The sequence below is a fragment of the Dromiciops gliroides genome, chromosome 2 (assembly GCF_019393635.1).
Source record: "Dromiciops gliroides isolate mDroGli1 chromosome 2, mDroGli1.pri, whole genome shotgun sequence".
Classification (NCBI taxonomy): Eukaryota; Metazoa; Chordata; class Mammalia; order Microbiotheria; family Microbiotheriidae; genus Dromiciops; species Dromiciops gliroides.
Genome location: NC_057862.1, coordinates 402,070,270 through 402,085,677, shown reverse-complemented (window position 1 = coordinate 402,085,677; position 15,408 = coordinate 402,070,270). Strand labels below are relative to the sequence as shown.

The window sequence follows — 15,408 nt, the reverse complement described above, 5'->3', positions numbered from 1 at the left end:
GATGGATCAAGTAATTTATTTATTTATTTATTTTTTAGTGAGGCAATTGGGGTTAAGTGACTTGCCCAGGGTCACACAGCTACTGTGTTAAGTGTCTGAGGCCAGATTTGAACTCAGGTACTCCTGAATCCAGGGCCGGTGCTCTATCCACTGTACCACCTAGCTGCCCAAGTAATAGATTTTTGAGGATAGGGGAGATATGGGCTTGTTTGTACCCAGTAGGGAAGCCACCAATAAGTAGATGGTGAGAGACTGAAGATTAGTGAGATGGTGGGGATGATGGAGATAATCTGAAGGAAGAAACAAGATGGAATAGGATACTTGTACATATAGAAGGGTTGGCCTTGACAAGGAGGCAGGGGTGAAGAAGAAAATGGCAAAAGGCATCTGAGTGATATGAGATGAGGAGTGAAGAGGGAGCTGAGGCAAATGGCCTCAATTTCTTCAGTGAAATATGAGTCAAAGTTCTCAAGGCCTGATACTCTCTCCACTGGGGCACCTACCTACTCTACCTCCAAATTATCTCATGTATACATATACATGCATATGTATGTATGTGTGTATGTGTGTGTGCATGTGTGTGTGTGTGTGCATGTGAGTGCATGTGTGTATGTAGACAGAGAGAGAGAATGTGTATTGTTGTTTGTATGCTGTTTCTCCCCCATTAGAATGTATCTTCTTAAGGCAGAGCATGTTTTTACCTTTCTTTGCATCCCTGGCACTTAACACATTGTCTGGCATATGGAAAATGTGTGACAAATGCTTGTTGCTTGGCCTTACCTTGCCTTGCCTACCCGTGGCCTTTATATAAACTATCCCCTACATCTTCAATACGCACTCCTCAACTTGGCTGTTTGGAACTCCTAGCTCTCTTTGAGGTTCAACTCAAGTGTTACCTCTTATAAAAGGTTTTTTCCCCCCAGATTTCCTCAGGTATTAGTGCTTCCCCAGGAATTAATTTGTATTTTGTTTTTAAAATTGCTTATCTATATATGTATTTCCACCCCCTCCCCCCACCCCCAAACTGATTATAAGTTCCTAGAAGGAAGGGATTGTTTGGGTTTTATTTTTCTATGCCCTGCAGCCAGCATAGTGCCCGACAAACTGTAGGTGCTTAATAAATGTTTGAATTGAATTGGAAAAGGAATTGAGCAAGGTATAAAATAAAATTTGAAGGAATACTCCTCATCCGTATGAACTTAAAAGTAAATTCTATCACATATTTAAAGAGCAAGTAATATTTATGTTACAAAAAGTTTCAATAGAGAAAGAAGGCACTCTGCAAACTCCTTTTATGAGACAAATAGCCTGGGAAGGAGAAACCAGAGAAAGAAAATTATAATAGATCCAGATCACTAATGTAATAAATTTAAGTATAATTTAATAAGAGACTACATCAATATAAGAAAGGTATTTGTAGCCATTGTCAGGATACCAAAGTGATTCATGTGGAAAGCAATGATCATGATGAATCATATAAATAAATAAGAAAGAGAACAAAAATGGTTATATCAAAGGATTCAGGAAAATTCTTTGACAAAATTTGCCACTCATTTACATTAAGAACCTTAAAAATAAAAATTATAGAAGGGGCATTCCTTGATACAATTCAACGTATATATCTTAAACCAAGAAGTAGAATTATTTGTGATTTTAAAAAAACCCTCTAGAAGTTTCTCTAGTAAATTCAAGGATACAGTATACCTTTTTCTCTCCACTATCACTTGGCATGCTATTATAAATGCTAACAAGAAATTAAAGGGATAGATACCAATAAAGTAGAGGCAAAAATAATAAAATATCTCTCAGTTAATCTACCAAGAAACACAAGACATGTAAGTAAAATTAAAAAACATTCTTTGCAGAAATAAAGGAAGTTTTACACACCTGGAGAAATAGTCAATGCTCATGCTGAGCCATACTGATATACTAAAACGACAATACTATCAAAATTTATCTGTAGATTTAGTGCTAAATCAAACAACCAAGGGGTTATTTTGTAGAACAAATTGACTTAATAACAAAGTCCTTTTGGAGAAATAAAATATCAAGAATTTCAAAGTAAATAATGAAAAATATAGAAATGAAAGATGCTTAGCCTTTTCAAATCTTAAGCTTTATTACAAAACATTTATTGTCCAAAACAGGTGACCTAGACCATTAATAATTCCAACCTATTTGCCTAGTTTACCATCTATATAAATTTTTTTATGAGAATAATCTACACATTTATCAATGGCATCCTTGATGAAGACTTTAGTAGGAGACAGACAGGCAATATTCTGTAGTAGACCACACATTTTTACCACCACACAAATGACTAAAACATATAAAAAATCCAAGGTTCCACTGAGCTTAGTCTCTGTAGACTTTTTTTTAAAGCATTTGATTTTGTATAACAAAACACTGCCTCAAAGGCTCTCCTCCAACAAGGTGTCTCTAATACATATTTCAAAATGATGCAAGATTTTGTTGTAAGACATAGCTTCATAGAGAACCTTACTTGACAACCCTCTTATCATGAATATCGAGTGACATTAAAACAGATACCTCAGCAAAGGTATTCACCACTGTTATTGAGACCCAACAGAAAATCCAAATTGAACAGTTGTCCTTGTAGATGGTAAAATCTTTCAGTTCCTTCTATTTGTGGATGACATAGTGCTAATTACATCAAAGCCTGAAACACTCCAAAGCTACCTGAGATCCAGTCACTTAAAACAGTTTTGTTTAACTGTCCAAACAGGGAAAATCAAGTGGATGAAGAATGCTTTTTGTCCAGTTGGATAATCAGTCTCTATTGAGTTTGTCTATAGTAAACACACACACACACACACACACAATCTTGGACAGACATTGCAAATAGACAATGAGTTCTGTCCAGAATTGAAAAAGAAGAATTGGCTGAATTGGACTCCTTTTGGGAAATTGCAAGGTTCTTTTAATGATCTTATGTTTTTCCTTGACACAATGGTCTATACCAGCATTCTTCTAGTAATGTGTGACTGCAAATTATGGAATATGACAGTCTCCAAAGAATTGTAGTTCTGAATCATCCAAAGAACAATGAAGAGGTACATGATGGGTATGAGCACAATGTAATGTTACAAATGAGATTATGAAGTAGTGCAAAGATCATCAAGAAGATGTATAATTAAAAAAGGAGATGGGCTGATTATGTGGCAAAAAGGATAACTGATGGACTGCCTAGGTGATCTATTGATATCCATGTGATTTAAAGAGAAGAAGGTCCCCAACTGGACTCCCTATGGTTAATTTATTGAGTGTGTTACTCCCTACAGTGGCCCCATATTACCTTTAGAATAAAATATTTTACTTTGGCACTTAAAATCCTTTGAAACCTGGTCCCAACCTACTTTTCCAGTCGTATATATCATCCTTTTTCACATACTTTATAGTCCAGCCAGTGTAGTTTTCTTATTGTTCCACACACACAACACTTTGTCTTCTATATTCATACTTTTGTACCAACTATCATCCATTACTGGAATGTACTCTCTCTTTACCTATGTCTGCTAGCATCCTTGGTCTTCTTCAAAACAGCCTAAGTTCTACCTTGTAGGTTGTCAAGATAATGGAATGTGATAGATGAGATTTGGCAGATACTCAGGAGCCCACCTCCGTGGATTACTGGTTGATTTGACTGGATTAGTAGTTGACTAGATTCTAAGCACATCTGGCTGATACTTGAGAGTACTTAAGAAAGCATGGTTCTCAGAATCTAAAAAAAACTTTGAACTTCTGACCCAGTCAACCAACCAGCTTGAAGAACCTCCCATTTCTGGGAGGGGACTGGAAGGAGGTAGGGGAGCCTGTGCAGAGAGCGAGGTGTGGAGACTCCTGAGGACTTCACAGGAAAATTGAGGAAAGATAGGATTGCCAGGCTGTAGGAATTCTGTTCTCAATCTTTCTCTTTCTATCTTTCAATAAACCCTTAAAAACCTAAACTTGTTTTATCAGTGATTTTAGTCAGTTTCCCCCAAAACTGGGGGAACAGATTAAAACCCACATTTAGAATTTTAAATTACACAAGGTGAAACCTTTCCTGATTCCTTCCAGGCATTCCTGGGGTAGCTAGGTGGTGCAGTGGATAGAGCACTGGCCCTGGATTCAGGAGTACCTGAGTTCAAATCTGGCCTCAGACACTTGACACTTACTAGCTGTGTGACCCTGGGCAAGTCACTTAACCCTAACTGCCTCACCAAAAAAAAAAAAAAAAAAAAGAATGAAGGAGAATGGGGACTTTTTGCTTCTTTTTGTATCCCCACTGCTTCATACAATGCTTGTCATATAAGAAGCCCTCAATAAATTCTTATTTACTGCCTTATTTATGGATTAAATCATCATGTTTCAACAAAACTAATCTTCACAAAATGGATGTGACTTTAAAATAATCCCACAAAGAAACTGGATTGAAAATAATTCCAATATTGCCAACAGAAATGAACAAAAATGGTACAGCTAATCTTTTTCTTACTATTTTTTCATCTTTCTACTCTTACTCATTTTTCATTACAAGGTTAAAATGATATCTAATCATGGCTGAAAATAAATTGGCCCCAAATTAAAATTTATCGAGAATATTTAAAATAAGAATTTATGTTCATTACTTTAATAACAAACCCTGATGTATACATTCTGCCTTGAGATGCCAGCTAGTTATAGTATGAAGCCATAATAATTAGCAATACATATTAAAGCTAAACTTTTGTTGCTGAAAACTGTCACTTTGAAAAACTCATATTTGCCTACTTAATAAACTAGCAAACCAAATCTTCTAACCTACATAAACATCTTCCCAATGAAGTTTCAGGGGGTCTTGAATCATTTGTTAAAAATAGAAAACTGTTAATGCCTTCTGATTAGTTTGCAAGAACAATTAATTGACATCAGGGAAGATAGGGATTTCAACAAAATCCTTGGCATAATTGGCAGATGAAATTTAAAAATTGAATATCATGATTTAGTAAGTGTAACCAATGATACTTCTTTGATCTATGTATCTTTTTCAGTTATGATAGCCATTAAAACCAAATATCAACGAATGCTAAATGCTCTCTTGCTAGCTGCTCTATTTTGGGTAATCTGCCTGTTAGCTAGATTTATTCTCCTTCCCAATCTGAAAAGTTGATATTCTGCAGGGGTAGACGTGTACACATCAAAGTTTATACAAGACATATGTGGGAAATGTACAAGATAAATTTTTTAGGGGAAGGTAACGATAGCTAAGGGCTGGTTGTTTCACATTTGTCTGTAATCCCAAGGACTACCAAGGTGCCTGGCACATACTTAACAAATGTTTATTGATTGACATTGAAGATGGCACCTGAGCTGAGCTTTGAAGGAAACTGGGGATTCCAGGAAGTGAAGATAATGAGAGAGCATAGAATATTTATGGTAGGAGAAAGGAAATCTTCATGGTCTCAGGAAGTTTGGGGCATCACGATCCTCAAATAGAGTCCTCTAACCTTAGAAACTAAGTAGTTGTGATTTTCAGGAAATCATTTCATGCGGGTCTCAGTTTCTCCATGTGTAAAATAGTTATGATGGATATAGAGTTTTACATACATGTTCTCTACTGAGACTGGAAACAACCCTGTGAGGCAGGTAGTGCAAATAATATACTCTCCATTCTATAAGAAACTGGCACTCAGAGATAAATGAATTGCTCTGAAGAAAGTGGCAGTGCTGGTATACAAAGGTACACTTCTCCTATGGAGTTAAGGAGGGAGCCTGGACTCAACGATCTCTAAGCCCATCTTCTGGCTTTCAGTCTATCTCTGTGACTGAACTGTGTGTGACTTCAGCTAAGTGAAAGATCCCCTCTGGGCCTGTTTCTAAAGGAAAGGGTTGGTCTATATGTTTTCTCTGACTATCTTGGGTGAGTGACTGCCCTGCAATGGACCCGTTTCCCACTTCCATGGACTATTTTCTCCTCCCCTGCCATTTCCCCCCTTACTGATCAAGTCCCCAAAGCACCAGCATGTTTGATGCTTTTTGCTCCCACTGTCATTGTCCTAGCATAGGCCCTGATGACACCTGAGGCAGGGCTGAGGAGGGCAAGTATGTCGAGTGTGTACGTGTTGGGGGAATGGGGGAACTGAACCCTAGGGGTAGTGACCTGGAGGGGGCAGGGAAAGTCTTTCCTATCTGGGATCCAGAGCAGCCTCCTCAGACCAAGGCCCTTTTAGCTCCATGTGCGTTATTCCCCAGTGGTCTGTGATCATGGCCATGGCCATGCTCCTCTTTCTACGCTGCCTGGAGGCCTTCCACATGCCCATATATTCCTACTAGAAATCTCTAGATTGAGGTATGTGTCTTTCCCTAGTCAAGAATCTCATCCTTTCAGGTTTTGTTGATGGCTGTGAGGTTATACTTTCCTCCTTCCATCAGGTTTGTTAGGCAATTTACCTCATTATGTGCACTTACCTTATGATGTTCGTGGATGTTGGTGGATGTGGGTTTTATTGCTGGATTTCTTCCCTTGTCCTTTCTTCTGTGACCTACCTGTCCTGTCTGCTCATATGGCTCTTCCATGTTTGTACCTGCTGCTTTCCACAGAACCTGGCTGGATAGAGATGTGTGGGCAGTTTTCTCCCTCCTTCAGTTTTCCTGACCCTCCTCCCAACTTTCCACCATGGAGCTTAATGCACAATGTTTTTTAATAATGCTAAAGAGTCAAACACGGAAAGGGAAAAGGAAAAATGTGTAGGAAAGAAAAAACTATTCCAGATCTTTGAGGGAGACATGTTTGAGGAAATAACAAAAGATTTTCCTGTATTTTAATTAAAAAAATAATAGAGCCCTGTGAACCCAAGGAGGTACTACATTGGCCATTAAAAAAACAATAATTTGCAAACATTTTGAGACTTTTGGTGATGTTTTACTTGGTAGCATTACAGAATATCAGAATACCTCCATGAATATCACTCCAACAGACCTGTAATATGAAAATATAAACACTGGTACTTCCTTTATTATCACTGTAGCAATTTAAGTGAAATATGTGCAGGATAAAGACCCAACTGTATATATGTCAACTTTGCCTCAGGACAGGGTGTTTGGTGGGGGTGGGAGTGGAGGGAAGAACTACTCACAAAGTTATCACTCAGTGGACATTTGTTATTTGTTTAATTTCAAGAATTTCTAGTAAAGGTGTTCTTTCATAGCTCCCATTAAAATTGACTATATAACATTGATATTGCCCAAGATGGTGTAAATTGATTACTAGCAATGATTATTTATGGTTTGAGGAGTTTAATATGAGGTTGTATTATAAGGAAGTTAGTACTGTGGCAATGCAGGAGTGAGTGCAATCATTTTGTAGGGAGCTGTGCTCATATGAAACTGTATTTGGTAGTTTTATGGAATCCTATGATGGATTTGAGCCATTAGTTACACTGGTCAGACATAACAGGAAGTGGAGGGAATTTCTTTGAACAAGAGATGCAATATAACACTTCCTTGTTCTGCAGACCATAAGCTCTGTGCCCATGGCCCTGTTCCATTTTATTAATGATTTGGATAAAGCAAGCGTATCAAATTCATGGATGCCATAAGCTGAATGGGATAGTTATTACACTAGATGTTATGCTCAAAAAGATCTTGACAGCCTAAAATAGAGTAAAGCTTATAATGATGATGATGATGATAATGATATGAAATCAGTGGGTATAAAAATAGTGTCCTACACTCAGGTTAAAAAAAAATTGTACAAGTGTGGGCATCTCTAGGTAGCTCAGATGAAGGGGACCTAGCAGTGTGATGTAGCAGTTAAAAGAGTTAGTATCATCTTAGGCTGTACTAATATAATTCAGACTGAAAAGGTACACTGGTCCACTTGAGTTTTGCCCACAGAAAATTTTGTGTCCTCGTCTGGGCACATTTTAGGGAGGGACATTGAAAAATTGGAGTTGGTAAAGAGGAGAGCCAACAGGATGATGAGGGAACCTGAAACCACAAAATGAGACTGCGGGACTTGCTGAAGCAACTGGAGAGTGCTTAGACCAAAAAGGTATAGCAAGCTTCAAATATTTTCAAGGTTGTGATGTGGAAGAAGAATTATAATTCTTCTGCTTGGCCCTTCATGGTAGACTCAGAATAAATGAGTATAAGTTTTGGAGAAGCAGGTTTTAGTTCAACCTAAGGAAAAACTTCCCAATGAGAGGATTAATGAGAACAGTTCAATATGCATGGAATGCCTGGGTATCTGCCAGTTATTAGAAAATGGCATTAATAGTTAAGGATTGGTATTGTACTAGATGATCTTTTTTTGGGCCTTTTAAAAAATAAATATCATTTATTTATTTTACTAGATATTTGAAGTTTCTCCCAATTTTATAAAAGGAATCCCAAGGAAAAGAGGGTAAAATGGAAGCTTTGTTGGATTCTTTTTGGTTCCTCCCCCATGAAGTTCCTTTTCTGGAATATTCTAAACAAGGTGTACAGATTCTAACAATACTCTCTAATGCAGGACTGGGTACAAGGAAAGGGAGAAGAACCTCAAAGTTCCTAAATAGTGGCCTTAATTTGCTGAAACTTCATTTCTGCTGAAACATTTCACTATTGGATAAGTGTCTTCCTTGGCATGTATATAGACCCCTCTGCCCTTACCACAGGAGTCACGAATTTAATGGTAAAAACATTCCTCTCAACAAGTCACCAGCTAAAAGCATATTCTCTGACCTGAGCCCTTTCTCCACACACTCACCAAATAACAGTCCTGAAGCTGGGATCCTGGGAACTCACTGGCCTGAGGAAACCCTAGTTAGAAGCAATAGGGCTAATAAATATGGTTGGAATAGCATCTTATGAATAGCAGGGGCTCTATGTCAAGCCAATTTTCAAAAGATAAGTAAGGGTCTGGATTACTTGCTTCCTATAAAGGTCAAAATCAATACTCAGAATGATGTGGTGAAATGTTGTTTTATTCTAAAATGTGTGTTTATTTATCAAAGTTAATGTAAAAAAATAGCACCTAGCACCAAGCCAAATTGCAATGATGTCAGAACTCCCAGTATTTTGTGTACCAGGGGGTTATATTCTTGTAGTTAGCCACAAGAAAGTGGTTTCAAACAGAAATAAATCCCATGACATCCTCATGAAGAGAGATTTTTACCTTGGAAGAGTGATTTCTTACATTTTTGCTGTGAGACCTTACAAAATAAATGAGAAAAATCATCCTTGGTACTGTATGCCATCACCCCTTATTATACTCAGAAGCAATCAGGGTTCCTGATCTGTGCTTAGGAAAGATGTACTTAGATGAGAAAAATATTTTCCAGGGTATGTTCTAGTCCATGACTTAGTGTGTACACACACACACACACACGTTTAGTGACCAAGAATTCTATAACATGATTGACAACAGATACCTTCATTTTCATATATCATCAGAAGCTTTTTTGCTCTTAATGTGGGGTCCAGAAGATAGCACTTCCCCCTCTCCCCAGGCATTCTCCCTTCCTTCTGTCCCCATCAATCTTAGTAGGAAGAACAAAGCAACCTAGGAATTAAGTGTTACCTTTCCTTTCCCACAGAATATATACAACCATAATGTATCCAATATTATGTTAACTTTTTTGATGGCAGCCTTAGTTTGCTGGTCATGCCCTATAATATCTGTCTTTTTCTTCACCATCTGTATTTATCCCATTTTATTACATTCTGTCTGTCTGGTATAGCTTCTGTTCCCACTCAACTATGACAAAATGTCCATATACATTTCAAAATCTTAATTTTGATGACTGATTTAATTTTTGTACATCCTTGGCCTGTTGGACCAAAAACTCATCTTCGATTTCTTACCAGTAATTCAAAGTTCCTGTTGCTATTTTTTGGAGTGTTTTTTGAGTCCTTGCTTAAGCCATGTCACCTGCTAAAAGATGATAAGAGGAGCTTTCTGGCCCCTCTGAAGTTCTAATATCTGGTTCGTTGAGGAAGTCACTGTCATGTCAGATTAAAGAACAACCCTACAGAGTATTGAGAAAGTATTTTGTTTGAATGGTAGAAAGGAGAATGTCCAAGGTACAGGCTGGAGCACAGGAGAAAGTAAGAAATGGAGAAAGCAAGATACTAAGAAATAAGGTTGGAATATACATTTAGATTGTTAGAGGAAAGAAAAAACTGTTGGATAGAAGATAAGGTTAGGTTGATATAAGTGAGAACAGAAAAGTGTAAAGGAACTGAAGGACAGGATTAACCAGAAGAGGCCTGTCAGAAGGAGGAAGGGCTCAGGCTATTGAGATGTGGAATACAGGGCAGACTTTGGAAAAAATTAGAGATGAAATCATGATTTTAATGTATTCATATTCCAGGGGCCCTTTAAAAGGATAACAACAAAATGCACCACAGAGAATGAGGTTAGGTTTCTGTTATTTAGAAGATCACACTTACACAGCCTAAGAGAGGAGGCATTGTGGTATAGGGTTAGCAGTACTGGTTTGGGGGTGACAAAGTCTGTCTCTGAATCTCAATTCTGCCACTTACTCCCTATACAACCTTGTGAATGTCATTTAATTGCTTTTTTCTTTTTAACTTTTCTCCCCCCAATAAATAAAAACTTTCTCTCTCTCCCACTTCCATGTCACCCCCATTTTTGAAAAAAGAAGGAAAAAAACCCTTGTAATTAAGTATACACAGACAAGCAAAATAAATTCCTGCACTGGCTAAACCCAAAAGTATATATCTCATTCTGAATCTTGAATCCATCACTTCTCTAGGAGGAAGTGAGCAGCACGCATGATGGTTAGTCATTGCATTGACCAGAGTTCTCAAGCCTGTTAGAACAGGTTTGTTTTCTAGTGTTGTTATTATAGAAATTATTCTCCCAACTCAGCATCAGTTCATACAAGTCTCCCCATATTCTCTATGACTCCAGTCAAGACTTATGGTATTTAACCTCTTTGGGTATCACTTCCCTCTTAGGCCAAATGAGGAAGGCCCTTCCAGAGTGAACATTCTATGACTCTACAGTACATGGAGGAAAGAGCACTATCCTTGGGCTGGAAAACCTACACTTGAGTCCTAGCCTTCTTACTTCCTGCCTCAGTTTCTAAATTTCCTCTTCTGTAAAATGAAGCAGTTGGAACAGATGCCTTTTTAGGTCCAGTTCTGGAGACTTCATCTTAAGGGGAGGTTAAAGTTCTTGATTTTTGGCCTTTATGCTGAATGATAAATGAAAATGTCTATTTTAAAATCCTTTCTCACAGCAAAATAGATGAGGAAGGGTGTAAGTTTTCTTCTTCTATTTTGTCAGTTCAAAGAACTCTTGTTTCACAGCTTAGATTTGTGGTGTGTCACTGGAGATTGTTTATGTTCTGTATGAGGGGATATAAAGCAGGGCTTGCTCCCATTCGTGGATCTAATTAGGCATGTTACCCTATCTATAATAAATCATGTGTTTAGTTTTTCTTTGTTAAGGCACTCAGAGGCCTTCAGGCATGAGCGACTTATTAAAATGTACTCTAATAGTTGGAGATGAATTATCATACTGATATTGTCAATTGCTTGATAGTTTTACATCCCCAAAGCTTTCCCTTGTTGGTTCTGTACTACAAAGATGACATTTTATTCGGATATTCGTTCACAAAACTGACTCACATTCTGCTGTCTAATGCATAAGGAAATCATTCTGAATTTAGCAATAGTTTCAGTTTGACTAAAAAGAAGTTATTTTCCAAATCCACACACACAAAAAAATAAGCAGATTTTTGTAACAACACGTGTAAGAACTGGTTTTCATTGTCACAACTCAATATCAGATTACCAAAATAATTTATGTTTTGTTGTGGGAACATGGGTGGATGCAGTTTCCCAAATCACATGATTACTTCTCAGACAACACTTTCTTTGTAACATTCAGAACTTGTTCATGTTTTGTGGTAATGAATGAATAATAACAGGAACAGCAGAATTTCAATGTGGGTCCTCCTTTATTGGATTAAAGATATTCTCCATTTAATTCTTAAAAAACTAATCTAAGTTAAGCAGCAGTAAACCATGTTAATTTAGAAAATGTGTTACTGCAAAGAGTTTAGAGAAAAGTTCCCTACATAAACCACATTGTTAACTATAAAACTTATTTTTCTCAACTGCTTCTTATGATGGAGGCTAGGGAAATATTACTACAATAGGCAAAACAATGTGAACTTAGACAAAAAAAGAAAAATCATGTTTCTATTTAGACATCTAAATGAAAGCATGGGCCACAACAAAAGTATCGCACTGACTGTTTATATTTATGCCAATTGCCGAACATTTACAGAAGTGTTACCTTAAGCTGGGGTGTCTGTAGCTGGGATCTTCACTAGCTTCTAAACCCCATCTATGGCTGAGGTCTGGATGACTCATAAGAAATAACTTTTAGAGACTGGACTTTCACTGGAATCTAATAGATGGTGAACATTTCAATGAACGCTGGGATAAAAAACAAGAGGCAAAAAGATAGCCTAATATAAGTTATGAACATGAATTGACATATTAATGAAAATAGCCTACTAAAATCTAACTACTGAAAAAAATGCCAGCAGATTTTAAGTCTGCTACACAGATGAGTGTTTAATCAATTTAGAATATGCTGAAGTTGAAAATTTCCAAACCAGACCATGAGGATTAGATGTTATGTTCTAATAAATATGAATAAAACATAACTAAATATCTGATATTAGCCCAGAGTGCAGTATCCAGAAGGAAACAGAGTTGACAAGATTCTGAAATAAAGCTTCCTGATCGAAATTTCCACCTCAACTCGGAGATCAGAAAGAGTCCTTCCTGAGCAAACTGCTTCTCTTTGTAGGAAAGGTATTTAGTTTGGGTTGTAGAGAATTAAAACAATAACACAAACCTCCTGGGAGAATACCACAATAAATGTCCTGAAACCACTCAGTTGATCTTAGTGTATAATAATATGGCTGTTTTAAATTACTGTAGGGAATATTAAGGTCCTTAATGACAATATAACTGCATGAAGCCAAAGAAAGCTAGAAAGAATGGCTAAAAAAGATGAGCTAAGAGCCAGCCAAAGTGACAACAAACATGTGGCTGTTTACTAGGTTTGGAGTGGTATAATCTGCAGATGTTTGTGGTCTGTTGAAGGTTCCAGAAGAATGAGTTGTTTTGAGGATTTGCAGAGTTTTGATGAGAAAGCAGGGCTTCTCTTTGAGATAGCAGGCCCTATGATAGAAAGGCCCAACAGTACAGAGCAGAATTTATAGATTTCTGTGGTCAGATCATACTCTATTGGCCTTAAAATGTACATCAACAAATTAATATTGTACGGATGTAATTTCAAAGTCTCCTAAAGACGAAGAACCATTATTGAAGCCATTAGAGCACAGATGGTTCAAAGTATATGCAGATATTCATACTTGCATTTTTGCATTATAGCTGCTTTTTTTTTTTTGCTGTTGAACTGTAATGAATTGTCTCATAATCTATTCCATCTTCTTGCCATTAGCAGGCTTTGAATGTTCACAAATAGGAGCAAAGAACTCATTTTCCAGAGCTTTAATCACACAAAGAGGGAATGCCTAATTCTCTAAATGAAATGGTCTGTGATCACTGAAGCAGAGATTTAATATATCACGGCAAATTAGGTAGATTTTAATAAATTACTTATCTCTCTGAATACTTTACATATGCTTAAGAAGGAACATAGCCTGTTTGCAAACAGTGAAAACCCACAGCCTATAAAATCCTTTGAAGAAAATGACAAATAAAAGAGTAAATTAAAAAATGAAATGCATTATATCCTAGACCTCTAGAGACAATTCTTTTGCAGCATTGATTCACAGCTCCATTAAAAATATCAATTAAATCCTTCATTGAGATTGGTTAAAAGCTAGAAAATTAACTTTCTGAGCTGCTTTTCTAGGTCTAGTTATCCAGATACAACTAAGCATTGTACATGCTTGATGTAAATTTAAAAATTGATAAAAAGATACTTTCCTGTCTCTTCAGTTCTAACTAAACATGTTCAACCTGAGCCATGCTTTCAATACTTTCTTTCTATAAAAGATGCCCAGTTTTCAAAATGTAAATTTCTTATACCTATATTTCTATGTATTCACAAATGTCTCTCTTTCTAAAATACCATCACAAATATCTGATAATAATGTTAGTTGAAGGGGTGAAGTTATTTTTTAAAAAGACCAAAAAAGCCCCCAAGCTTGCAGTAATTTAATAAGTCTTGTGGCTAGTCTCATTCTTTATATTTAATTGATAGAAACTGCATGCATCAAAGAAATGCATACTGAGCTTTAATGTGCATAAAATGGATATTAGCATTTTAAAGAGGAAGATTAACACATTAATCCAAGTAATTTTCATATATTGCTTCTAATAAAATCTTCACAGTAAAAAAACTCTTAATGAGGCTAATCATAGCATTCCATTTAGTTGGGTGATTAGGGATAACATAAAAGTATTTTTTTCATAAGTTTTCGGAGACATGCTTCTTGCTTATTAAAAATAAGGAACTGATTTGCTTTCTTGCTCTTCATAGGAAAATGCAGAAAATGCAAATGAGTATCCCTCATGCCATCGTGTAGGTATGAATTATTGAAAAGGTGCTGGCCACTGTGGAGGGCTGAGACCCTGGGGGGGCAGCAGTTATGGGACGAAGGGAATAGAAAAATAAACAAATCAAAAAGTATACAAAACTTTACAACTTCAAACCCAGGCTCTGCTGTGCATAAATTATACATTAAATATACTGTAGTAATTACAAAAGCCTCATCTAAGAGCTATCGATGGGAACATTTACTCAGGAGAAAGCGATGCCTTAGGAACATTTTCTATGCCTCCAATTCATCTTTGTATTCCTCATAGATGGAGTACAGGGCATGCAAGGCCTCCACTGTTACTCTAAGCTTGCCAATTACTTCACCATCCACTTGTGCGTCAAATACTGGGGAGAAAACAAGAGAAAGAAAGGAACAATTTCAATTTCCAAAGTTTAATATTTTTCTTTTAAGTCAGGCAGACTGTCCCATAGAAATATCTGTCAATTTAAAAATCATAATTTGGGTAAAAACTGTCTATTTTAATCTACAATTTGAACCAGTGAGGTGTCAGCTCAAAATTATATACATACACACACACACACACACGTACATATGTACACATATACACGTTATACCCAGTCAACTTTTCCTGTTATTCTGACCTCAAAAAATTATGTATGCACACATATTTGTAACTAATTATATGCACACTATACAGAAGTTTGATTTTTTTCAGATTTATGAGAAACCAATGGATGCAATACTTGTATACAGAATAACTTCCATCCCTAAATATGGCATTTCCTCCCTATTATTACTCAGTCAACAGTACTGAGGGTTACACTGCCTTTGAAAGAAGACTTTGGTAGCTGCCGTAGTATTA

General features: G+C 36.7%; 1 protein-coding gene across 4 annotated transcripts in view; it reads right to left on the bottom strand.

The window, feature by feature from the left end:
- Window positions 1-11,557: 11,557 nt before the first annotated feature.
- RPGRIP1L (RPGRIP1 like) overlaps window positions 11,558-15,408 on the bottom strand; it is a 131,618-nt gene continuing 127,767 nt past the window's right edge. For 2 of the 4 annotated variants that reach the window (XM_043988469.1, XM_043988472.1), the window contains one exon: window positions 11,558-14,929. In XM_043988469.1, coding sequence (XP_043844404.1) covers window positions 14,817-14,929 — 113 coding nt within the window. In that variant the 3' untranslated portion in view covers window positions 11,558-14,816. The remainder of the gene's footprint in view (window positions 14,930-15,408) is intronic. The other 2 variants (XM_043988468.1, XM_043988471.1) reach the window with 1 other exon arrangement.